General features: G+C 28.3%; 1 protein-coding gene across 5 annotated transcripts in view; it reads right to left on the reverse strand.

Moving 5' to 3' along the window:
- LOC107452122 (MFS-type transporter SLC18B1) overlaps nucleotides 1–25,940 on the reverse strand; it is an 86,957-nt gene that overhangs the window by 13,110 nt on the left and 47,907 nt on the right. For all 5 annotated transcript variants that reach the window (XM_071187408.1, XM_087155469.1, XM_087155470.1 and 2 more), the window contains 7 exons: nucleotides 13,779–13,874; nucleotides 13,498–13,571; nucleotides 12,003–12,150; nucleotides 7,136–7,204; nucleotides 4,515–4,602; nucleotides 1,278–1,414; nucleotides 143–241 (listed from right to left, as the gene is read on the reverse strand). In XM_071187408.1, coding sequence (XP_071043509.1) covers nucleotides 143–241; nucleotides 1,278–1,414; nucleotides 4,515–4,602; nucleotides 7,136–7,204; nucleotides 12,003–12,150; nucleotides 13,498–13,571; nucleotides 13,779–13,874 — 711 coding nt within the window. The remainder of the gene's footprint in view (nucleotides 1–142; nucleotides 242–1,277; nucleotides 1,415–4,514; nucleotides 4,603–7,135; nucleotides 7,205–12,002; nucleotides 12,151–13,497; nucleotides 13,572–13,778; nucleotides 13,875–25,940) is intronic.

Raw genomic sequence — 25,940 nt, forward strand, 5'->3', positions numbered from 1 at the left:
ACCTTTACCGACTGCGCCGCCGAAGCTCTCAATTCGATTAAACATAAATAAAATAAATTTTATATTTCAGTTAGAACACTGAAAATTTAATTAATATTTTTAATAAGAACATTTCTAATTTGTCAAGGAAAACTTTACTTACCACTCTTTCAGCAAATAAACCCCAAATAGGAGCGATAACTGCATCAACTACTCCTTCGATTAGAAATATGCATCCCACTATAGTTGGACTGAAGTTAAACTGTTAATAAAAGTTTTCGCCAAATTATAACAAAATAAATGACATACTTATTCAGTGCTCAAATAGGCTGATTAAAAAATCCAGCTCTTTTTAAATGTCGCCAGTATTTTGCAATGCTCTAGACTAGTTAGAAAAGTCTTCAGTGCTTTCCAATCTACATGTTATTTTCAGGCTTTTCATAATCAGCCAATATCCATTTAAGCTAGTTAAGAATTGCGCAAAAACTACTCTGAGTGATTTTGCTAAGATTTACTGTACTAAACATTTAATAAAGTTATTTAGAAGTCTTCAATATTGTTAAGAATTATTACAAATTGTCTAATATAAACTAGGCCAATTTAGTAGCGAATGATATTTTTTCTAACTAGCCTAAATGTATGTAGGCACACATACATAAAGCTTAAAAAGTGACAAGCTGATTAAAAAATTCTAGTATGATGTAATTATAGGCATTACATGTTTCCTACCTTTTAAACTTCCATTATTCTATAAATTTATAATAATTTTTAATTATCCCTAATCCTGTTCTAATTAAATGAACCAACTAATTAATTTGTGCCCATTTCATGAAAGCGAATATGAATATTTCTATGACTTTCTTTCAATAATAAATGTAACGTCTAACTTTTTCAATATAACACATTGGTATATAAGTGTATAACTAATTATAATTCAACGTCTCTACAAAACGATTATAAAGATCTTTTCCTTAATAAGTGTATATAATTATTCAACGTCGTGACAAAACGAATATCAAAATCTATTTTTTGATTTTACTTTAAGAAAAAACATTTTGTGCCTTCATCGTATGCAAAGTAACTTACATAGATTTAAAAATGTAGACGTTACATTTATTGTTAAAAGAAAAAATTTATATTCGCTTCTTATGAAATGGGATAAAAATCAATTAATATATCAAATAAAGGAAATTTAAAAGCTTGGAAATATGCAGTGCCTATAATGGCGTCACCTGACGACTGTTTGCCAAGAGCTGGATATTCAATTAGGGTAAGACATATTCAATTTCAATACTCACTTGTCGAATATGAGGCTCTAGAGTTGCTTCGTTAAATCCTAACATGGCAAAGCATAACATAATTACTAGGATATCTATTTGGAAATCGATATCTTTTATTAAATCTCTGGCTCTAATTGATTGTGGAGGAACATCATCTGAAAAGAAATTCAGAATTTAGTTTTTGAATGGTCTCTTTTTAAGATTTGCTGAAAATAAATTAATTAAATTTCCACTTCGTTAACCTAGCAATCAAAACTACTGAATTTGCATGAAAACATACAGGCATTTTTCGTTTCGAAGTTTGACCATTTTTTGTTAGTAAAAAGTACGTTGTTCAAATATTTTTTTTTACTTATTTTACATGCAATATAATTTTTTTCATAATTTAATTATACAACGTGGGAAAAAAGTTCTTGGGTTTCGCAGTTAGATTCCTTTATTTTCTGAGTAATCTTTATATGTAAAAGAAAAGTTACTGCCCCAGCCGTTACCTCCGCTGTTTCAGAAAAATTTCGCCTCATGTGCTTCTCTCCCTTTTAAAGCAAAGAGTAAGTGAAGGAAAAATATAAAATTTCGCACATATTTAGTAAAATATTAATTATTTAAAATAATTCATATTTAGTTCAATTAGAAAAATATTCTAATTATTTAATATAATTAATAATATATATCATCTATAATATTATATATGATAATATTATTAATAAATATAATTATTTATATTAGTAAATATAAATAATTATATTTATTAATAAATATTATAAAATATTTATATAATTATAGTAATATGTATAAGCATTAGTTTTCATAACATTCTGATATGAAAATGTTATCTATGTGAATGTTATTTTATAAGTAATTTTATGTGAAAGTTAAAAAATAAAAAAAATTTGTGAAGCTTAATCCAGTGTCACGAAAACTATAAGCAGAAGCGTAACGATTTCTTACAGTGACGTAATCAATTCGAATCAGTTTTGGAGTGATTAACAGATTTTTCGTTATAAAAAGAAGCAGTAATCTATGTAAAAAATAAAAAAAAAATTTGCATTTACTTGAAAATAAAAAATCTACGCTTTTTATTTTAAATTTCAAATTAATTTTAAAGTTTTTCTGTATTTTGAAAAAAGTCATTTCTACAATCCCAAAAGCTTACAAAAAAACCTTTTTTTTTCGGAATTAATAGAAAGATGACAGAGCCAGTCTGTTTTCAGCGAAAAAATTTATTATTTTAAGTATGTCAGTAAAAAGTAAGTCCATGTTAATATTTATGTAAATAATAACATGGACTTACTTTTAATAAGCAAATATTATGTAAGATTTACGTAAATATTATGTATGTCAGTAAAATTGAGTCCATGATAATATTTATGCAAATAAATTTAGAGAAATTTTTAAAATAGTTCCTTGCATTCTTCTATCTTTCTATTTAGTATGAACTGATTTTCAGTATTTCACAAAATGAAATCTTTTTCTCTGAGCTAAAATACAGCAGTTCAGTAGTTAAAAATGAAAAATTCGTAACACCTACGCGAATATTAAAGGTTAATTACTATAAAATTTATTAATTTTTTTAAGGATTTTTTAAATACAGGCGTTAAATTTGAGCGTGAAGAATGAATATCAATGAACTCCAATATTTCGGTCTTTTTCCACGTAATCGATAATCCTGGTCACTGGGAATCGAAGAGATGACATAAGCAAACGAAACGAGTTCTGATTCGAGTTCACAAATTCCAAAAATTCCAAAAAGAACTGAGCAAGCAATTCCAAGGATTGACGAAGGATAGCGATCGTAGTCTCTATTGTTAAATAAAATAGTGAAGAAATAAAAGTCGAAGTTTTAGTATTAAACAAGACTAAGTGAAATGCGATAGTGAAACGATTTGAAAGAATTGCGCAGTTAGTTTTTATTAGGAGCATAGCCTCTAATAAAAAAACTAGAGTATAAATTCAGATTCATTGAATAAAGCTAAGGAGTAATGAACAAGAGAAATAATCTGAAAAGATATTGAACAGGTGCTCATTGTGAATCCCCTAATACAAAGTGTCAAAACTAGGATATTGAAAAAGACAAAAGGAGAAATGAGCGAGTGATAGTGAGCAAGACGAGAAATCACAACAGCTCAAGATTTAAAAAAAATAAAAATGTCTTTGAGTGTTTGATTGTAGTGTTTTCGGAAATAACAGAAGTCTGTAATTGGTTGAGTTCTGTACCACGAAGCGAGTGAATATGCTCTGATTAACTTTCAAATTGAATTGTGACGTTGCAAATATTGACTAGAAATTGTCAACAAAGTCCCCTTTCTAGTCCACCAATTTAATTTATATTACTTTAAGCGATAAAATATAAAAATTGAAGAGAATTAGTTTCAACCAATTTCTTTAAATTTCTAGCTCTTGCGAAATAAAAATTTAAAAATACGAAATCTTTGAGTGAGCTGAATATGCAAAAAGTGTAGTTAAGATTAAAGGGCATTAGTTTTTGATCACATTCTGTCCTAAACTATTGGATCACTAATTTTCCGATTGTGTATTTTGAGAGTATAATATTCAAAGCCTCCAAAAAATGCATGTTTATTTAAAGAAAGTGCGTTTTATGTCTGATTTCGTAACTTAAAATTTCGCTTGCGCAAATTAATTAACATATGCAGAGATGATTGTTCTCCTGATTTTTCGCTAACCGCGATCCGGAAGTTTTCGGAAATCCAAGTTCCAGATGTTTCAAGAAATCATCGATCACATTTATGTATAAAAATTCATGTATATTATATTTAAAAATATTAGAACTGGAATTTATGCTTGGAAACTTTTTCATTTGCAAATATTTTTTTAATAGAATAATAAATGTGGTTATAGAGATAAAAATGAACTTATACATAATTATTCATTTAAATAATGCTGTATATAACTTATTTAGAATTTCATGTCTTGACGTTAATTTTTTGAAATGGGTCATACTCAAAAAAAATGTTCAGAATTAGGCTCACAAATCACCCCTGCATATTTAAGGTCAGATCATTAAGAGAGAGTCCGTGAAAATCTATTCATTATATTAATAATTATTAATTTGTTTACTTTTTGCGCTTTGTAAAACTATGAGAATGGTAAAAATAAGTTAAACAAATGTCTATCATTTAAGTAAAACGTTGTTCATAATACTACAATTTTAAGTTGTATTAGGTATGAATTTAAAACAGCTATGAACAATTCTCATAACTCTCATATGTTTTAAGAATTTATTAAAATATACTTTACCGACGTCTTTGAAGAGGAAAATATTTACAACTGTTCCTGTTAAAAGTAGACCACCAACAACTAAAAAAGGAAGACTGAAACCTCCAACCTGAAAATACATTTTAATAATTTTTTATAATTTATTTTTAAATTTTATATAAAACTCATTAAGATATATACATTTTTTAAAATTATTTTGGATCCATCAGGTTTTTTTATGTTAAAAGAAATTATACTGCTTAGCCTCTTTATAATTAAAAAAAATTGCGTCGTAATTACAAAGCAAATCCAATTTCCGTATTGAATTTTTGACAGCATTACTTTTTAAGATTCCTCTTCGATGATAATTTTTTTTTAACTATAAAATTATATATCTCAACAAAAGGTACTATTTAATAATCACTACCTAAATTAAAAAAATAACTACATGAAATTGATGTATATTTTAGATATTTATTTTAATTTGTTTCACTCATATAAAAATGTATTTTGAATTTTAATACATATTTTATTTAAGAAAAAGTTATAAAAAATTTACATTTATATTTATAAATTTTAAAAAGTTATACCAAACATTGCTGAAGAAATATTAAAGTATGAATATATTTTTTCAAATTTAAAAATTAATGATTCTAAATTCTAATAATTTCAGTTACTTCAAAACTCGGATAAATCAACTTCATAAAATATCTCATGGAAGGTATGCGAGCATTATTGAATTCTAGTCAAATTTTACAACAGCAAGAAAGATTTGAAAAACATATGCAAATTTTGAAGCATTCCAAAAAGTACTCTCAATTAGACATTGGCAAACACACATCAGAGAGAAGGAAAATACCAATTTTAAATGAATCACATTTAAATAATATAAACTTTTTAACACAACTTAATCCTTTGATGCAGAATTTGTATTAAACATATTTTTCATACTTTTTTCCTTATTTTGTATTAAATTAGGTAAAAATAAGAGAAAAATATTATATGTAGCATTTTAATAATTTGTGGTTAGGAAATACAGCATAAGACTCCGTTCTCTTTTTTCGGCATTTAAGGCAAAATCTTACTAACATGGCTCACTTCCAGGCAATAATTTTTCAAATTCACGCTTATTTATAGTTATTTAGGTTTAATATGAGAGCTGTTTTTAAATTAAGGTTCGTTTTGTTGAGTACGCTAATAGATGACGCTTACGTCACAACGAGTAGTTGCTGCGTGTCTCAGCATTCCTCGGCATTCCTTGTGTACGTACCCTGTACTGTCAGTTCTGTGTCTTTAAAATGCTCAAATTAAAAAAATCACCAGCCGCGTATGAGATACTGTCAGTGATGCGTTTTTTGTCGGCAAAAAGCCTGTCTGCTGCATACATTCACCGACAGATTTCTGAAGCTTACGAAGCTTTCTACTGACATGCTGACAGAAATCTCTATGACAATGACTCTCTCCACAGCTCAGTTTTATTGACTCTTTCGGCTGGGAAGTTTTGGACCACCCCTCATCAGCCCAGACCTTGCGCTAAGTGATTTTCATCTTTTCCGATGTTCTAAGTATCGCTTACTAGTACAACGATTACGAAGACGGGAAAACGGTCGTAACCTCTTGGATATCGCAGCAGGCGGCAAGTTACTATGAAGAGGGTATTCTAAATCTAGTTGAAGGGTATGACAAGTGTTTAAGTAAACTTGGCAACCATTTTGAAAAAAAAAAGAAACGTATGTAGAATCAAAAAATAAATTTGCTTTATGAAAATTTTCTTCCATTTGGTTTTTTTTTTTTTTTTTTCAAACGGCCATTATTTAAAAAAATAGCCTTCGTATAAACAGTTATTCATCATTGAAATTTACAAAATAAATTATTGATAAACAAAAAAAAAATTTTTCAAACTACTTATTTTGGAATTAATGTTTCAGTTTAAATATAATTCCGTCAATCTTACCGATGTTTTAGTTTTAGTAACTATTAGATAACTTATACGTATTAATTCAAACAGTAGAGAATTCGAGGATAACAATGATATGAATTCAAAAATGCATGGTTAGCATTTTAAAGCTACCAGAGCATTCATTATATCATCGGTCATCAAAACATTTGCTAAACAAAGAATTTACTTGAAGGTAGTAATTTAAAAAAAAAATCGAAAATGTGTGAAATTAGATCTGATTCTATTAAAGTTATAACTCCGACTATCCGAAAATATCAGTTTCAGACATGTACAGTTAGTTATAGATTCAAAAGATTAACCTGAAATGTGCTAACTGATTAGGGTTAACTATAAAGGAATTAGAAACATCATTAAGCTAAGGAATCAGATTCATTAAACTAAGGAATCAGACACAGTAAACGTACTTTTCTGAATAAACATACCTTCTTTTCAATGGATTTGTACTTATGACTTTCAAAATATGGGGAGTAGCATCAATCTTAAAAACATTGTCCTAATAGTTTTCCCCAATTTTAGCACAAATTTAATTCCGATAATCTAACAGACTTTTTTTACTAACTATTGGACTGTTTTCTTTTAATTAAATAAAACCAAAATATATTTTTGCTTATAATTAGAGTGTTAAAAGGTATATATAAAGAAAAACGTAGTGTCCTTTCTGCGTCAAAGAATTAATGGGAATATGTGGAATGAAATATATTACCTGAAACAGCATGCCACCAATAACTGGTCCAATAGCAAGTCCAAAGGAAAAAGCTGTTTCTATGATTGCCTATTATGGGGAAAAAGAGAAGAAATTATAAGCTATTTTTAAGGAATTATTTATTTTCTTAAAAATTTTACTTTAATAGCAAATATAGTCAATTTATTTTTGTTCTAAAGTAGCTTGGAGGAAAAAACAAATAATTTTTAACTGTCCTGCTTTCATGTCAATTAAATTAATTCAAAAAATATTAAGGGCATATTAATGGGTTAAAAGCAGTGTTAAAATTTTGACGTCGAAAATAGATTTTTGACTCATAATCCTGGAAACTTTAAAGCTTTGGTTGAAACCATCAAAAACCTAGAATAATAGTCACGACGATTTAAGACGAACTAGATCGAATGTAAGAGATCAACTCGAACACGAACCCGGACTCGTGTTCATTAACTAGAAGAAGCCTTAGAGATCACGCTCATGATAAATAATATCTCATAAAATTTATTCTACTTTCAAACTAAACGAACATAAAAAGAAATTAATTTTGTTTAGTTAATAAGAAATTTAAAACTATAATGTGTATAAATTGAAGAACATTATATGCTTTAAATTTATGCATTTTATTTGGTTTTTCACTCCAAAAAAGTTTTAACTATATCTTTGTGAATTTCGGCCTTCATCTGAAATAAAAATTGGACTTGGCGGGTTTGATAAATATTCTACTGATTTCGAGCTCTGATTAAAAAAAAGCTCGACTACTCAAATAGTGGGCCCGAAATCCTCTCTAATGCTTATTTTATTTTTATTTAATAACCGTCATTGAACAGTCGACCCAATTTTGGAGTTTACGGCTTCTAATGTTCAACTCAACTTGTAATTTCAACACGATCCAGTAGATAAGGGAACTCTTGAATCAAGTATTAGGAGAAATTTTTCCTTCGTGGAGGACTTTTTGATGGAAATAATCCGCATTTGCGTTACACGGAGAGGAAAACCGCAGAAACTTCTTACGGTTAGACTGACGGTAAGGGGTCTCTCACCCTTGACCTGTCTACCATTGAGGATATTTTACGTCAACACTGCAGTCAGTGCAAGCCGGGTGCGTAATACGTATCGACCATCCATCGCTGGGATTCGAACCCGGTTCACTTCATTGAGAGGTGAACGTTTTTTTCCCTGAGCCACCACGGCTCCTCTAATGCTTGATTAAAAAATCTCATTGGCTTCAAAAATCGGCACTAATAAACTAAATAAATAAATTTAAAGTCGACCTATTTCACGAGGTCAAAAATAGGCACTCATTCTCAGGACTCGATAAACGTAAAAGAGGAAAACAAAAGGAATTTGAAAGAATTGCTAAATTCGTAAAGTTATCTACGAAAATTAAGAAATAAAATTGAAAGACAAAATTAGAAAAACCGGATAAGCTGAGAATGAAATAGAATATAAAAAATAAATAAAAGAGAAAATAAAACCCGAAAAACTGCTGAGCGGGGCAAATAATGCAAAATATATTTTCTCGCCCTCTGGTGAGGAAATATTGTCGCTAACATAACACTGCGGCTCTTCTAATTATGTTTTTCCCCTTTATTTATTTTCCATTATTAGTTTCATTTTTGGCTACCGAAGTTTTTCTAGTTATGTTTTTAAATTCTATTTTCCATTTTTCGTTTTCTGTTTTAAATTTCTTTTGTTTTCTTCATTCATGTCTGGTAAGAGTGCTTCAAACATGTCGACTTTTATTACCATCTTTCTATATTTTAAAGTAAATCAAACTTTTATTATTAAATGCTTAATACTTAAAGCGATGATAAAACTATTATATGAATACAAAAAACTTTTTTTAAAAATTGTTTTATTTGGTTTATTTTTAAATTAGTAATCTAAATAGTAAAGGAAAATCCCCGAAACAGAGGGCTATCTTAAAATAGTATGTGTATTCTAAAAAAGCTTCCTTCTCTTCCAAATCTAGTGTGGGGGGGGGAATTCGATGTACAACTGCTCTGGAATTACATGATTAAAACTTATGCAAATGACGCAATTTTTATCAAAACAAAATATTTCTTCACAGTGGTAAGCGGAAAAGGCTTAAAGTTTAATTCTGTTCTGAATAACAGTGCTTTTAAAAATGCTAAAATTTTGAAGTAAAAGCATATTTTTAGGTCAATATTGTATATTTTTCTGATCACTAGAGCTGAACTTAACACTATTTTTCGAAGCTCTGTCGCCAAGGAAAATAAAAAAAATCCATAGTTTAAGTGTTTTGCACTTGAAGCAATGCGATGATTTTATACTATATATATAATCTTGCCGTGAAGAATCTGGGCTTCAAAACTGACAAATAGCTTAAATATTTAAAAAGTTACAAAACTTATTTAAAAATTGCGACATTTTCCCGCTTAGAATATCAAAATCGCTGCCTTATTCTCAGTTTTCGCAAATTTTTATAAGCAAAGGTAATGCAGCTTTGGAGTAGGTTTCTAAATATTAAAAAAATTAAATAACAAGTGCTTTTCATTTTCACAAAACTGTGGCTTTTCTCCATATTGACGTTTTGCGTCATTTTCAAAATATGCGTTGACAGCACTGGGTTTTAGATGGGACCTAACAGTAATGATTATCTGTTGCAAATTCACAGCAGCTGTAAGAATAGCATATTATTCGCAAAGAAGCATCATTTCATAATACGGCGGAGCCTTCGAAAATCAATTTTTTTTTTTCTGTTTGTCAGGGGCGAAGTCAAAGGAGGTATGCGAGAGCTTTACCCTCCTTTTGTTTTATAACATTATTCAGGGTAATTGCATTGCGGGAAAACCCTGATTCTTAAGCGATAACATAGTCGTGAGTAACTGCTTTTTTTTTTTCTCTTTTTTTTTAAGGAATGTAATGAAGAGTGTTGAGCTAGAACGTTTGTACAGATAAATAACGCCTTCTCTTATAAAAGATAAAAAAAATAATAATAAAGCGGGGAGAGGTTGTAGAAAACATTACTTTACATCATTCATGAAATCAGCAAATCTGCTTTATAAAAAACATTTTAATCTGATATTTTTAGAAGTTTTGAAGATCACCAGATCCAGTTTCTGAAAATTGTTTTACGTGAGAAAAATAATGTAGCATTCTTTTAAGAAAGAAGTATTTCAAAGCGAATTAATTTATCTCTAACATTTCTGCATTTGTAGAAGCAATTTGTAAGGCAAATAATTACAGACTTTAATTCTGGAGGAATAATTCCCCCATACAAAAATTCCCAGAATCGTCAAAAATGTTAAGTTTCATTATCAATCATATTATTATAAGCATTCCTAGACTCCAAAAAAACTATGATTTTCTTCCAAGCACTTATAAAAATGTTTTCTTTTATACTTAAAATCTCATCAACGTATCTCTTTATCTTATAAACATAGCTTTTAAACGAAATTCTTAGTTTTTGTACAAATTTTCCGTTAAAAAAATTGTTAAAATTTTTTTTTTTTTCAATTTGGATAGTGTGACGATAAGCATATCACACAGAAAGCCATTGCGTGTCCTTTTTGGCACGCGTGCTGTGAGTTGGCAACCCCAAAACAAATCGATCGAGTCATTCTTAATATACACAGGCGATCAAATAAATAAATGTTTTAAGATAAATGTTTTTAAAAAAGCTTTGTTATTGTAATCAGTATACCTTGTTTATTTTAAACATTAAAAAAGGCATCTATATGCATGCCTTCTTCATCCAAAATATCTATATATTCTCATTACTCAAAATATCTAATATGTTTGTCCGCTGCCATTTAAATTATCTAATATGCTTGTCTTCTGTCATTTGGATTTTCTAGTATGTAATCTTCCTTTATCCAAAATGTGTAATAATTATGAAAGCTAAATTAACATAATAGTAAGCAAATTTCGCATTTCCTCCCACGATATACACCGCTCTGGCGGTTACGTTAAGTTGCAAGCGCTCTTAAATATTTTATTCGTAGAATTTAAAGAAGTTGTAATTCATTGCAATAATTGTAATTTAAGATCGAAATTGAAATCAAAATTATTATGTAACAATTGAATTATCGTCTGCTTAATAATTGGGATTCATGATTCAAATTGAAATTGGAATTTAAACTACAATGTAATAATTAAATTTTTATCTATTTAATATTTGTAGTTAATGATTCAAATTGAAATTATTACATAATAATTGAATTATCATCTACTTAACAATTGTAACTCATGATTGAAAGTGAAATTGTAATTTTAATTATTTAGTAATAATTGAATTATGATTTATGAAATAATAATAATTCATGAATTTATTAATACTTTTTATTTTCTGCAAAGTTTGCTTAGCTGTACAATTTTTTTTCTAGTACTTTTTATTAGTTACTTATTCAATGGGTTCCTACTTAAGCTTTATATATACTCTTTATTTTTCAAAGCAAAATAAATTTATTAGAACTCTTCAAGTATAGAATTTGTGGTAGTGAACTCAAATATGAAGGTTTTTGGGGAAAAAAACATTATAAAGATATCGTATTTGTTAAGAATTTTTATTAAATACATTTGAAGAATTAAGTAGAGGAATGGTTTATGTCCACCAAAGCTGATTCTGAGGGGGAAAAGAATTTGAGCGCAGACAGAAGTGTTTTTTTATTCCATGGTATGGCCCATCTCCACTATTTAATAACTCTCGGGAAGAACCGACTTTTCACGTTATTGATTTGTCAAATGTTAATAATCCTCCAAATGCAACAGATGGTGTTCCAACCGTCATTTTTGTGAAAAATAGACATAAACCATTCTTCTTCCCTTTTAGTCTCCATTTAAAAACCATTTCAAGAGGTTATCAAATGAGGAAATATAATTATACTGCAATGTTTAATAATCTTACCATAGCACGACCAATTATATCAGGTAGTTCGCACCCCAATGTTGTATAGGAAGCTGTCAAAAAGGCTGATGCTCCTAATGCATCAACTGCCCGCACAAGCATAGATAAGGCAATGAAACTGTTCCCTGAAGGGGCGTAATGCATGAAACTAAAACAAAATATATTAAATAAGCATCAAAAAAGTTACTTATGATCCTTTATCCAAAAAATGGACAAGGGTGATAGCGTCAGAAATACAGTCGTGACAGCAGCACCACCCTTTAATGCTGTAAATTAAGGTAAAAAGACTGTACCGCAGCTTGCGTATAACTTATAAACCATGTCATATAACATCATTTAAAGTGAATATAAAATCGAGCTAAGGTAGATGCATCTGAACAGAACAACATGAAGTTTTACAACATGCAGTATAACAATTTTTAGTGGAGGAAAAAGAGCGCAATGCGAACATTTATCCTCGAATTGAAAGCTGTTTATAGCAGACACTGTCAAGTACAAATGAATGTGAACAAATGGAAAATGAATAAGATTTCGTGAAGGATGTACATCAATATCGAATCCGCCTAGATCAAGGAGAAGCCCATGTATAAATTGCTGCTAATTATTATAGGTCATTATTATATATTATTATCATTATAGGTCAAGGAGGTACGGCTAGTGATATCTGTTCGACTATTTGTCTGAATAAAGGAAAAAATTTGAGTAATGACCACACAAAAAAATCATATTTATTCAAGTCTTTCTTAGCTCGGCTTTGCTTTCTTTTGGAATGCTTTCATGCTAAATGCTTAATCAGTTACAAGCAGGTCGTGATGTACATAACTTATCTTTTTAATGTCCAGAATAATATCATTGCTATCACTACTGCTGTCATTTTTATCGGTATCACATAAGTATATTTTTCATTTGAGCATCCTTTGCATAAATACACTTTTATATTTTCACAATGAGCACTTTTATTAACTTTAATGAAAAACTATCTGCCAATAACTTATTAGATAGGAATTTATTTCAAAACAACATCTTCAACCGGCAGTTAACCGCAAAGACTTAAGGGGGAGTTTTTAAACAACTTAGACTAAGTAATTCTGAGTAGTTAGCAATTTTAAGCTTACGACTATCATTGTTTAACTCAGTAGCCTTGTAACTTTGAACCCAACCCGGAAAACAAGGGAACTACTGGATCGGGACGAACTAGCCATCGTTGGGGACTTTTTGATGGAGCTAACCCGCATTTGCATTACATAATGAAATAAACCACAAAAATCTTTCACAGTGTGAGTCGGGAGCAGAATTTCTGCAAACCAGCTACCGCTGGTATTCGAACCCGTGTCACCTAATAGGGAGGCGAAAACTCTATCCCCCGTGAAAACTAATCTGAAAAGTCCATCATATATATCTTCTTTATAACTAGATACATAAAATGTTGAAAATGTAGAAAAATGAGCAAAATTAGCCCAGATATATCAATTTATTGTTTTTTGTTCTCACTCACCTAAAAAGAATGACACAAACACCGGACACAAACATTCCTACTTTCATCATGAAACCAGGTTTTAGGACAACAATCTGAAAATAAAGGGATAAAATTTAGTAACTAATAAAATTTTAAATTTTTTAAAAATAAAATTTAGTATCTAAAAAAATTTAATATTCACAAAAATAAATTTAGTAAGTTAGTAACTAGTGTGACTTAAAAGTATTTAATTAAAAAGAAATGATTTGAAGCATTCATAATTAAATTTCTTTTCGAAAAAAAAGATGTAGATTACTTACAATTTTGCCATAAATAGGAGCTGATATAGACATCATAAGTTGATAAACACCAAACACTAATCCATAAGCACTGGCAGTACAATGCTTCCTTTCTGCCTGGAAATAAGAATAAGTTAGCAACAATACACAACTCAAAATACAATACTCTTATTTTACTAAAACAATTTCCAGCGATCGTCAAAAATTTTACAGGAAAGACAAAAAGGAAAATTACCATGAACAAAGCGTATGAAATTGGGCAAATGCTTTTAAAAAGGGTTCGCTAGCAATATTATCTAGAAAATCTTTGTACTGTTATGTAAAATAAATGAAGCATTTTATTCCTTTGGGGATTAGGGTGGGGTCACTTTGAACCTAACTGGACATTTTATAGTATGCTTAAATTATTTTTAACCGACCGGCCAGTGTAGGGGGCAGGGAACTGTCCTTGCATTAGAAAGGTTCTGGGTTCGAATCCCGGGCAAGGCATGGATGCTTCTTTCTCTCTATCTGTGTTCTATATCCTTTGTGAATGTGATCCGCCCTATAAGCGGGCTGCGGTAGTGTGACGTGGGCGACGCTGTATATATATATATATATATATATATATATATATATATATATATATATATATATATATATATATATATATATATATATATATATATATATATATATATATATATATATATATATATAGCATAATAAATAAGTAGGAAAGGGAGCGAAAAAAAGCAATAAGTTTTATTTACTGCGCATAAGCTACAGGCAAATAGGACTCATAAAGTATGTTCAAAAGTAGAGAAAACATGGAAAAATTACAGAACAATGAAAAAAGGGAAAAAGAAAAAATGATAATTATGAAAATAACAAAAATCCGGAAAAAATATCCGAAAAAAGGAAGAAGAAAAAATTGCAGACTCAGAATTTTTTTTTCAACACTTTTTATATTAATTAGAGCAAATTATGTCATTAATGTCATTTTATACTTTTAACACATCAATATGCTAAAGATAATAATAGTTTATTCAAAACATTTTTCAAACATCAACCATTTTCACACATAACTTAACTTAATAATTACACTGAGAAAAAAGTACGGCCAAAACTACAAGAAGTGGTAAAATTTACCGTGTTTCTGGATCTATGGGACCACTAAAAAGCTGGGTAATTTTCACATAAGTGCTTTGGTAATGATTTTGGTAAAATTAACATTCAAATAAGATTTTATAATATGTGATAAAATTTAGTAAATGTGTAAAAATTTGTAATTTTATCATGATACATTAGATTATCATGATACATTAATTTTATCATGATACATTAATTTTATCATGATACAATTTTGTATTTTTTACGAAATGTGAGGTGATAAAAACTATAATTTAACAAACCAGAATTTAGGATAAACCGTTACTCAATAAATGGAAAAATTGCTAAATGAATAGAGGCATTTAGATTTACTTCCAGAATAATTTTTTTCTTGGCAAAAATGTCATCACCATGCGATATGGTAATTTTACCAGAATATCTTTCTCCTTGTAACATTGATTTAAGTTGGAAAGCAATAAAAAAGTATTTAAAGGAATGTATGTAAAGAATTAAGCAGTGATTTAAAGAAATTTTATTGGTATTTCCAGTATTTTTATTTATTTTATTTAATTAATTTATTTCATAAAGTTTGAACTCGCATTTTTCCTAATATAGTTTGCATACCTTTAATCATTAAAAGATGAACGCAGTATAATAAAAAAATCCAATAAGCAAATATGTATGTCTTATGAATGCTTGACAAAAATTAACTATTAATAGTATGCATATGAGGCATTGCAAATAAGTATTCAAAGGAGGAAGAAAACTATTTAAATCTAACAAATCACTAGTGAAGAGTGCAGGGTTAAAAACAACAAAAAGTGTTTGATAAAATAGAGCCTATTACTTGAGACTTCTCCAAGTTTTTAAAGCTTATCAAACTGGTTTTGATGTTTTTTTCTTACCCCCCTCTCTAACAAGTCATTTGACAGATTTCGACAACTGTTATAGTTCTGCTTTACTTAAATATTGATTTACGACCCTTAATGTATATACATTTTTTGCTTAATTTTCTTACCAACTGCATTGAAAATTAGAAACAACTCTATACACTATTTAAATTTAATTTCAATATTATCATTTAATAAATGAATTTTGCCAGTGGGAATAAAGATATTTCCCTTCAAAATTCACTTCCAATTTTTTTTAATAAATCATTTGCACAAAGTAGCATCTAATTCCAAATTTTTAGCTGATTTCATTGGTTTTCTAAGTTGATTCCATTAAATTATATTCCTTTTCTGCCTTAGTAATGCTTACGCTCTTTTCATTCTCACTAACATGTTGTATTTTTTAATTTTTTTTTTTTTTTTGTAAACGCTTCCTTTAAACAGAAATAGAAGCTATAACGGTCAAACTACCGCAATAACAATAATAATAATAATGAAAATGGATGAAACAATGAAAATTAAACCTTTCAGATTTCTTTAGCAAAACCAAAGCAAACAACTCTGCCAACTTGAGACATTTATTTGTTCTTCATGTAAAATGATCAATTCTAACAAAAAAAGAAACCGAAGTGTCACAAATCAATCGAGTTGAATTTTTTTTTCTTGCAAATAATAATATTTTAGATTAGGAGATAGTATATAAAATTTATTTTGTTAACTTCAAAGTAATAATCAATTCATTAAAAACTGTAATTTTGGCCTTAAATAAGTCGCCAATTTCTATTCTTCCAGAAACGAAGTGCTTTGCTGGCTGTTAAGGGTTGTTTTAAGGCTTCATTTTAATCAGTTACTTTATTCTCAGCATATAAAAAAGCTCAAACTTAAAGATAAATAAATAAAATAAAAACTCTATCTTTTATGTAATAAACTCTTAAAGCACTTCCTTAATTCTGCATTTTGCAAGCAAATTTCAGATAACAATTTAATAGCTGAATTAGAGCTATAACGAGAAATCGTTTAAAATTTTTATCTGAATCTATATTTAATTAATATGGTTTTAGGTATCTTTAAATTGAGTTTTCCAATTTGTTATTCGGTATTACTCACTTGGCGATTTACTATTTTACAAATGTTTTAGTCCAAGCTCATATTTTCAAAAATTTATAGCTCCACTATCAAAACGAAATTTTTAAAAAAAAACATCTATTGTTTCTTTACATAAGAGACTAAGTTTTTGAGAAAAAAAATTCAGCCTAATGTGGGATTGGCACTTTAGGAGATTTCCTTGTATGTAGTCATTTATTATAAAAATTATAAAAAGTGATTTTTACTTTGAGAGCATTACCCATATCTGAATTAAGACAACATAATGTTAAAATTAAGAAAAGACCAAAATAAAAAATAATACAAGCGAGTATTTTAAAAGAGATTTTTTTTAGAATTTATAAGGTTAAGAAATAATATATATATATATATATATATATATATATATATATATATATATATATATATATATATATATATATATATATATATATATATATATATATATATATATATATATATATATATATATATATATATATATATATATATATATATATATAAGAAAAGATTGTGATTGACACTTCAGCTGATTTCTTTATAAGTGGTAATAAATTATAAAAAGTATTTCTTTTAATTTGAAAACATCAGAGATAGCTGCATTACGACAACATGATATTGAAATTAAGAAAATAAATAAAATAAAATCTCTGAGCGAAAGTTGAAAATAAAAGGAATTTTTAGTTAACTTTGTTTAACAGAGATATTTGGATGAAAGAGGATCGGATAATCGATGTTCTACACTATAAAAATCAACTCTTATAAAACATTTCAAAACAGTTTTTTCTAGTTTAGCTGGTAAAAATAATTTTCACGATATCTCACATTTTCTAATATTGATGGCAAATACTTTTTTATGAATAGCTTTTTTTTCGGATAGTTTATTACAAAAAGTTGATGCCCCGTGCTGCCTAACCATAAACATCTTTGAAATATCAAAAGCAGTTATGGATGAAGGTTGTTCAAATACACAAAGAGGGTTTTTTATATATTTTATTATGAAAAACATATTACTCTCTATAAAGTAAGAATTATTATCTTTCCAATAAAATGTCCAAGGAAGAACTTTTTATTTTCAATTTTTATTGCATACTTTTTCTTATTTTGACCTCAAGTCTCGAGAGAATAAACGTGAATCTCAATTTTTATCATAAATAATGTTTGCAATTTTATCAATTTTTAATAATATTGTCAAATTTTCCTTTAACTTAAAAAAATCCAAGAAGCTGCGAAATTTCTCAGACAAAATTAAGAAAAAAAACTTTTTTTAGCAACTTGTAAAATGCTATATTTTGCAATTAAAAAAGCATGAAATTTTCTTCCGTTATTGCATTGAGGAATATTTTATAATCCTTTTATTAAATACTTCAACTGGTTTCATAATAAAATAATGAAACATCAACAAAAGAAATTGTTTCTGTTGTATAACGATTTCATTTTTTTTATTCTTTTAATTCCTCTTTTTGTATCCATTTAGATTTGTATTATTTCGAATTTTAGTTACTTATTTAATATATAAAGCTTTTCTTAATTATGAAATAAATTTTTTTAGTTCCTTTTTATACTCGTAATTTGTAAATACGGCATCCGAAAAATAGGTTTTAAATTTTCAAAATAAAACCGTATCTATGAATCAATAAATGTTGTTACGTATTAATGGGTCAGTAAACAAACTTATGAGTCTTTCCGTTTATTAAATACTTTAAAGGGATTAATGAAAAAAATAATGCTATCATTAACAAAAGAAATTGTGTCTGTTATATAACATGATTTCATTTTTGTTTCCCTTGTAGTCCGTCTTTTTGTATGCATTTAGATTTGTATTATTTAGGACTTAAATTTCTTATTTAATACGCAATAATTTTTTAATGATATAATACATTTTATTAGTTTCTTTTTATGCTAATAATTTGTAAAAACGGCATTCGAAAAATAGGTTTCGAAATGTTCGAAGTAAAACCGTATTTATGAATCAATAAATGCTGTTACACATTCATGGGTCATTAAACGTACTTATGAGTCATACTATCCATTAAGTATGTAAAGAATCAATGGATTATTTGTTATGCTCATGCTATATTAAAATATAATGCTATAAACATGCTATAGCATTATACTATTCTAACGTATTTATTATACGGTTTTTTAACTAGTAGTCATACGTCATATTTAGGAGTAGTTGAACCTGTTAATTTACAAGACTGCAGTCTTGAGTTATTTTGAATTTTTCTTAACACATTTCAACATATTTTTTTTCATGAAACAATTTTTTACTCACATTTTGTTCGCTGAGAACGTTTGATTGATAGCGTCAATAAATTAAACTAGAACCATGAAATTTGCTTTAGACTGTTTTCAAGATTAAAACTTATTAACATATAAATATTTTTAGAATTCTTTTAAGATGATGCGAGGCATGAAGTAATAGTTACATCTCCTTCAATTTGCGACGAAAATATTAGCTTAATCACTGCATAAGATATTCCTTAATGCATGATTTGTCAAAAAGGAAATCAAACAAATACATACAAGAGTCGCAAATTAATGTTTAAGCCAGAAATGAAAACAAAAACGCTATCGAAATCAACTGAATCACTAGAGAGGTAGGCGGTATAAAAATAATATAACACTCAGTTTGATCAGAAACTTGTGTTTCAAAAAAAAAAAAATAAATATATATATATATATATATATATATATATATATATATATATATATATATATATATATATATATATATATATATATATATATATATTCGATAACCTCTGCTCTCAGGGTAAGATTTGGCACTGCCTGATTTTGCCGCCACTTTTTTGATGCTGGGCTCACAGAAACTACAGTGTAGCGAAGGAAGAAGAGAAGCTACGTCCAGCGCTGAGCAATGGTTTTATGGCCTCTGGGGCAAAATTTATTGCAGGTCCCTTTTTCAAAACATAAAAAACTAATTTTGATATTTTGAACTTTTATTTAAAATCGTAGTTTTTATAAAGATATAAGGAAATATACATTACGTAAAGAAGTTTTGGTGGGGCACTCAGAGTGATCCCGGTCCTGGGAAGATTGTCCCTCTCCCCCGGTCCCCCTTGAGCACGTCTTTGACTACATTGCATGTAAATTACATGCATAATTTTCTTAAATTGTCATAAAAAAATGTCTGCTGCTCTGTCACTCGAATTCTGGTATTTTCAAATTTACCATAAAGTTAGCATTTTTAGTCGGACTTCCCTCTAAATGGGGGGGGGGAGTAAGACTGGGTGATATGACTCTTTCAAGAAAAAATTCATTTATAAAAAAGGTAGTTCATCTATGACTTTTAAGGAATGATATATTGTATACAACTAAGCAATAAATATCTTGATTAAATCTCTCAGTTTCTAGATCAAACAGTTTAGCTTCAACAGGACTTCGAATCTTAGCCACCCGGTATTACACCACTTTCCTCAATATGATGAGTCAACATAGCAAGCAACAATACTTAATTTATATTAAATACTTTTACAGTTATAGTACCCAAAGTGTTACACGTAAATCGGGCTAAATTCCTTTTTAAACAGGTAGTTCGCTCATTTGTCAAAGTTTCTGTGGTACTTACAATTTTTTACCCAAGCTTACATTTCCAATAATAAATGTCTCTGTAACTAATTCAAAATAGACAAAATGCTTTGGATATATATATATATATATATATATATATATATATATATATATATATATATATATATATATATATATATATATATATATATATATATATATATATATATATATATATATATATATATATATATATATATATATATATATATATATATATATATATATATATATATATATATATATATATATATATATATATATATATACATTGTTTTTAAACCAAGAAAGCTAACTGTCTTTAAAACAATTCAGCTTGAATTACAAGTGACACTTCGGCACCTTCCTTGTAAGTAGGAATGTTGCGAATCATCTCTGAATTGCGAATGGTGTTACAAATAGTGAAATACTTCCTCTACCATTTTTAAATTTTAAACAAACTCAAAGCTATAAAAAAAGATTCAACTGTGGGTAATTTTGTAGAGAGGGAGAGTTGACGATCCGCTGCTGTAAATTCGAAATTGCCTAAACATTTTCTCACTTTCGAACATTAAATTTAGAATGAGTCATGAGCTTCTGATTGAACACATTGTGTTACTAGATGAAATTGTCTATTTGTTTAGTATTGTTTATTGCATTGGCGCTATTTATGTCGACACAAGTTATGTCAACACGTGACGTGACAAGACGTCATTGAAAAAGATATTTTAGACAGTAATTTATTCTTTTTGGATTCAGGAGAAAAATTTTAGAAGTATGAATAAAAGTAGATAAAGAAATTTGTTTTAACTCTACGTTGTGTTGAAGAATGGAGGTAGAAAATGACTGCTGTCAAGATATAAAATCTCTTTAATTGTAGTGGATGATAATAAGTGGTCTAATTTTCAGTTTTTGAAATGAAATTCAACTGTAGTTGTTTATAGCATTTCAGCTCGTAGTTTATTCAATAGATGAACCAAGAAAGGATTTTTTTTATTGTCATCCACATACTTATTTATCAATCAGACAAGCATGATTAAATGTTGTATGCATACAAGTAAAAATAAAATTAAGAATAAGAAAAGTTTTTAAAGAAATTAAATAAAAAATTTATTGAAGAATCAGTATAAATTGTGCAATATCTAATATCAAATAGTTTCTTTCATTTTAGACACTTAAGTAAGATAATTATTCATCATTGAATGTTCCACCAATTAGTTGGAGATGAAAACGAATATATTTCCTAAGCACTTTAAAAAAGCAAAATGTAGACTTTGAAAGTAGACGTTAACACTTTTGCTGCCGATCCCTAGCCATCTCGAGATGAAATTCTTCCTACCAGTTTGTGTCGATAAAATAGATTAAAATATCAAGATTCATATTATCATCTTACCTTTTTGCAGAAAATAGGATATTTTTACCCGAAAATTATATATTGTTTATTGAAATAATTATTATTGTGGAAAAAAATTATAAAATTATGGGGTTGGTAAAATATAAACATTTAACTATTATCTTTGTCGATTACCACTCTTCAGTGATAAATGCAACATAACTATTTGTACTCAGCTGGCAGTGAACGTGTTAAGAGCAGGTTTGTTTGATTACTAAGGTTGGTGTGGTTGAAAGAATTTCACCTCTCCCAACTTGAGCAGGATTAGGGACTGAGATTAAGATTAAGTATCTCATCTTTCTCCGATCGTGTCTTAGTGGTTCGGAAAACACTCCTGAAACCGAGAAAGTCACGTATGATTAGACGGTTAAAGAGCGCGGTGCGGAGGCCAGTGAGTACCACCATCAGTCTCCGATCTAATGGTAGTGTATTGCGAGCACATCCAGTATTGTTATCATTAAGGGTGAATTCTAGACCGGTTGCCAATATCACAATAGTGTAACTTCAGAGCAGCATTTACAACCAAACCAATTTAATGAGCAGGATGTTAAAATAAAACAATACACGATTTTTTTTTTAAAAAACTGGCTTGAAAAAGTCATTGAAGTATTTAAAGTAAAGTACCACAACTAGACCTAAAAATTTAAATTTTCAGTTGGTAGCCGATGGCTGGAAAAGTCTATTAACTTAGTAGCCACATTTTCTTCAGACCTAATGAGTCTGACTGATATCGATAGATCCTTTTTATTTGAAAGTCCCTTTCTGCAAACTTTTTTCTTTTGTTTGGATTAAATTATATTTTTAAAAAAAATCGTATTCGAAACAATCTGCGGCTATAAAACGTTAATTATTCAATAAAAATTATATAAATATGTGACAAAATGGAGTGAAGCATACTGACTTTAACGAATTTAATTTTAAAATATTTGGGGAGGCAAGACACATTTAAGATATACATTACAACTTTAAAGTGTGTGAATTGTGAAAAAATTTCCCCTTCCATATGAATCTTTATATCACAAATTGAAGGAATCTGAAGGATCAAAATTTTGTAGGGAAACATTGGACGCTTTAATGAAAATTTCATTTTCCCGCATCTTTCTGCATTGATGTTATTTTATCAATAAACGCAATTGCAAAAATGGGGAAAAGTGACCAGTTGTTTACTTAATTTAAATCACCACGTGACGAGTGGTTATTTTCAGGTCTAACCACAGTGTCTATTATTTTTAAAAGCTCTCATTACTGACCATCGATCCATACAGAGGATCTTGAAATTTAATTCTGAATATTTATTTCATTTTATAACCTGCATTAAACAGCCGAGCCATTTTTAGGTTTACGACTACAACTCCGTAGTTTTTTAAATTTGAACACCACACAGAAGACAGGGGAAATTCTGGATCAAACTTTGGGACAAACCAGACTTCCCCGCAGGACTTTTTTGATGGAACCAATGAGCATTTTTATTACATGAGGAGGAAAACCACGAAAACTTCTCACGGTTAACGAATTCTAACCCATGATTACTGACATTACTAACGCCATTGACGATATTTTACGTCTGCATTGTAGTTGATGCTAGCCGGGAGCTAAATTCGTATCGACAAACCTAGATTCGAACCTGAGTTACCTCATTGGGCGGTCCTGATCCTTAGTTCATCTGTTCCCTGAGCTATCACAGCTCCGAACTGTGAAACCTTTTGTTTGTTTTGCTTTTTTTTAAATTTTAGAACCGGCTTTGAACAGCTTGCTTATTTTTCGGTTTACGGCTATCGATGTTCAGTTTCATAGACTTGTAACTTTAACACCAATACAGAAGGCAAGGGAACTCCTGGATCAAGTATTAAGACAAACTAGCCTTCATCGAAAACTTTTTTATTAATTCTAACTCACCCTGAAGACAAGGGAAGTGTTGTTTGAGGTATTCGGGGTAAGTTGCCTATGTAAGTTTGGTGAAATCACCCTTGTTTTCTATAAAGAGAATTACCACTAAATCCTCCCGTTAGAGTTCAACTGTTAGTGTGCTCTAACTTAGATCCTCCTACTAATAGAAATATTTTGCGGCGTGAGTATTTTTAAATTAAATGTTATTTCTCAAAAACTAATAGTGGCGTATTTTTTTCATTTTTACTAGTAAATCTTATATGCAAATATTATTAAAAAGTGGGAAATGCGCAAACGAAAAGGTCTGCGAGCATCGAAAGCATATTGATGCATCGGTATGGACATTTGAAATCAAAAAGTAGTTGCAGAAGCTTAAAGAAATTGTAATTAAAATCATAGACGCACAATAATATTTATCTTATATAATAGCAACGAGTTTAATTAGCGCAAAAACATAGCATATAGAGAGCACAGTGAATTTCTCCAAAAAAAATTTCGCATATATATTAAAATTTAAAAAAGCAAAGCTGCCTCAGCTGCTTTATTTTATAAAATATAATGAGACATAATATTTTTTATTTTACCGTTTAACTTTTGTTCATTTAGTATTTTATTTCCGTTATTTAATTTTATTTTAAAAAAATTTTTGTTAATATTTACACTTAGAATACTTTCCAACCTAACTTTACTAAATAATTTAGATTTGCTTTCCCATTTAATTTGCTCTTTATTTTTTTCCAATATTTTATTTTTATGAAGTTCTTTCCTTATTTTTACTTCCAATTTTTATTAATTGATTTCATTATTTTATTTAACATTTCGTAAGTTTTAATTATTTCATTATTCTGTTTAACCTTTTTTATTTATTATGCTTCTTCTCCATTTAATACTTATATTTTCCTCAGTTATTTATGTTTAACATACGCACTCAAAACAATACCATTTTTTCTGTGTAACAATTGAAATCTGCTTTTAGCTTTTGAATTTTATTCTTTACATACTTTTTCACTAACATTTCATTTTTACTAAGTTTTATTTACTGTTGGTTATTGGAAAAATAACCACTCTTTGCAAATCGATACCCTTTCACTTTCAAACACATTTAAAACAAAAACTTAGAATATTTTTAAAAATAATCACATGTTTAGCCATGGCTGCAAGTCCCCGAGAGCTTAGCTCTCTATTATCCACTAATATGTGGGGGTATCACTCCCACACCAAGGAGCTCTTTGTCGCTTGCTTTTGGCAAGATTTATTATCATGCACATAAAGAAAGTCAGATTGAAAATTATCAAGAAGTACTTTTCGTATTTCCTACTATTTACAGTGTATAAGGTTTCCTAGTAGACATGACAAATATTGGAAAAACTTATAACCAAACCCTGAAAACTTGTAACTAAAATGTTGGTATAAAATATAGTTTTTCGTTTAATTTACTTTGCTTGTTGATGCTTTGAAATATTTATTAATATTTATTTTATTCTATTTTATTTAGTGATGCTTTTATACACTTGGGTGATTAACAAACATTTCTAGAAAATGATATTTCCTAATAGATAAAATAAAATAATACAACATTCAAAGCTCAAATAATAAAACATTCGTATTTTTCATGTTATTTTGAACATTATTTGTAATAAGTCCCTTCTTTATGTATTTAGCATTTACTTAATACTTATATATATGGATTTAATAATTGATAATTATAGAATTCTATTAGAAATAAGTACTAATTTAATTTTAATTTACATATACGGTTTGCCTTATATATTTTAAAATTTAATTCTGACTATATTTTGATTTTCTTTAATGTTTTATTTCTACTTAATTTCACTTTTGCCATATCTTTGTATCCTAATATGTCTTGGTGGGATGATGCTTACAATATCATAAATTCTACAGAAAAATTTAAATTTTATAAAAAAAAATTTAATTTTATAAAAAATTTAAATTTAATATAAAATATTTTTGCTTTGTTAGATAGTTCGGTACGACGCGATGCTATGTCGAAATAAATTAAGTTGAAATTGTGTTGACAAGAAAAATATATTATAATAAGAAACTAATTTAAACATAGAAAACTATAATCTAAAGAAATATTCTAAGTATTACTAAAGAAAAAAAAAGAAGTTTCAGTATTAAAAAGTAAATTAATGAAACTTTTAGGAAAAAATATAATAACTATCTGTGCACATCTAATCGTGTTTTATAAAACAACAAAAATGTATATACACTTCATTA

Source organism: Parasteatoda tepidariorum, chromosome 11, assembly GCF_982258835.1.
Source record: "Parasteatoda tepidariorum strain Cologne lab strain chromosome 11, Ptep-v5.0, whole genome shotgun sequence".
Classification (NCBI taxonomy): Eukaryota; Metazoa; Arthropoda; class Arachnida; order Araneae; family Theridiidae; genus Parasteatoda; species Parasteatoda tepidariorum.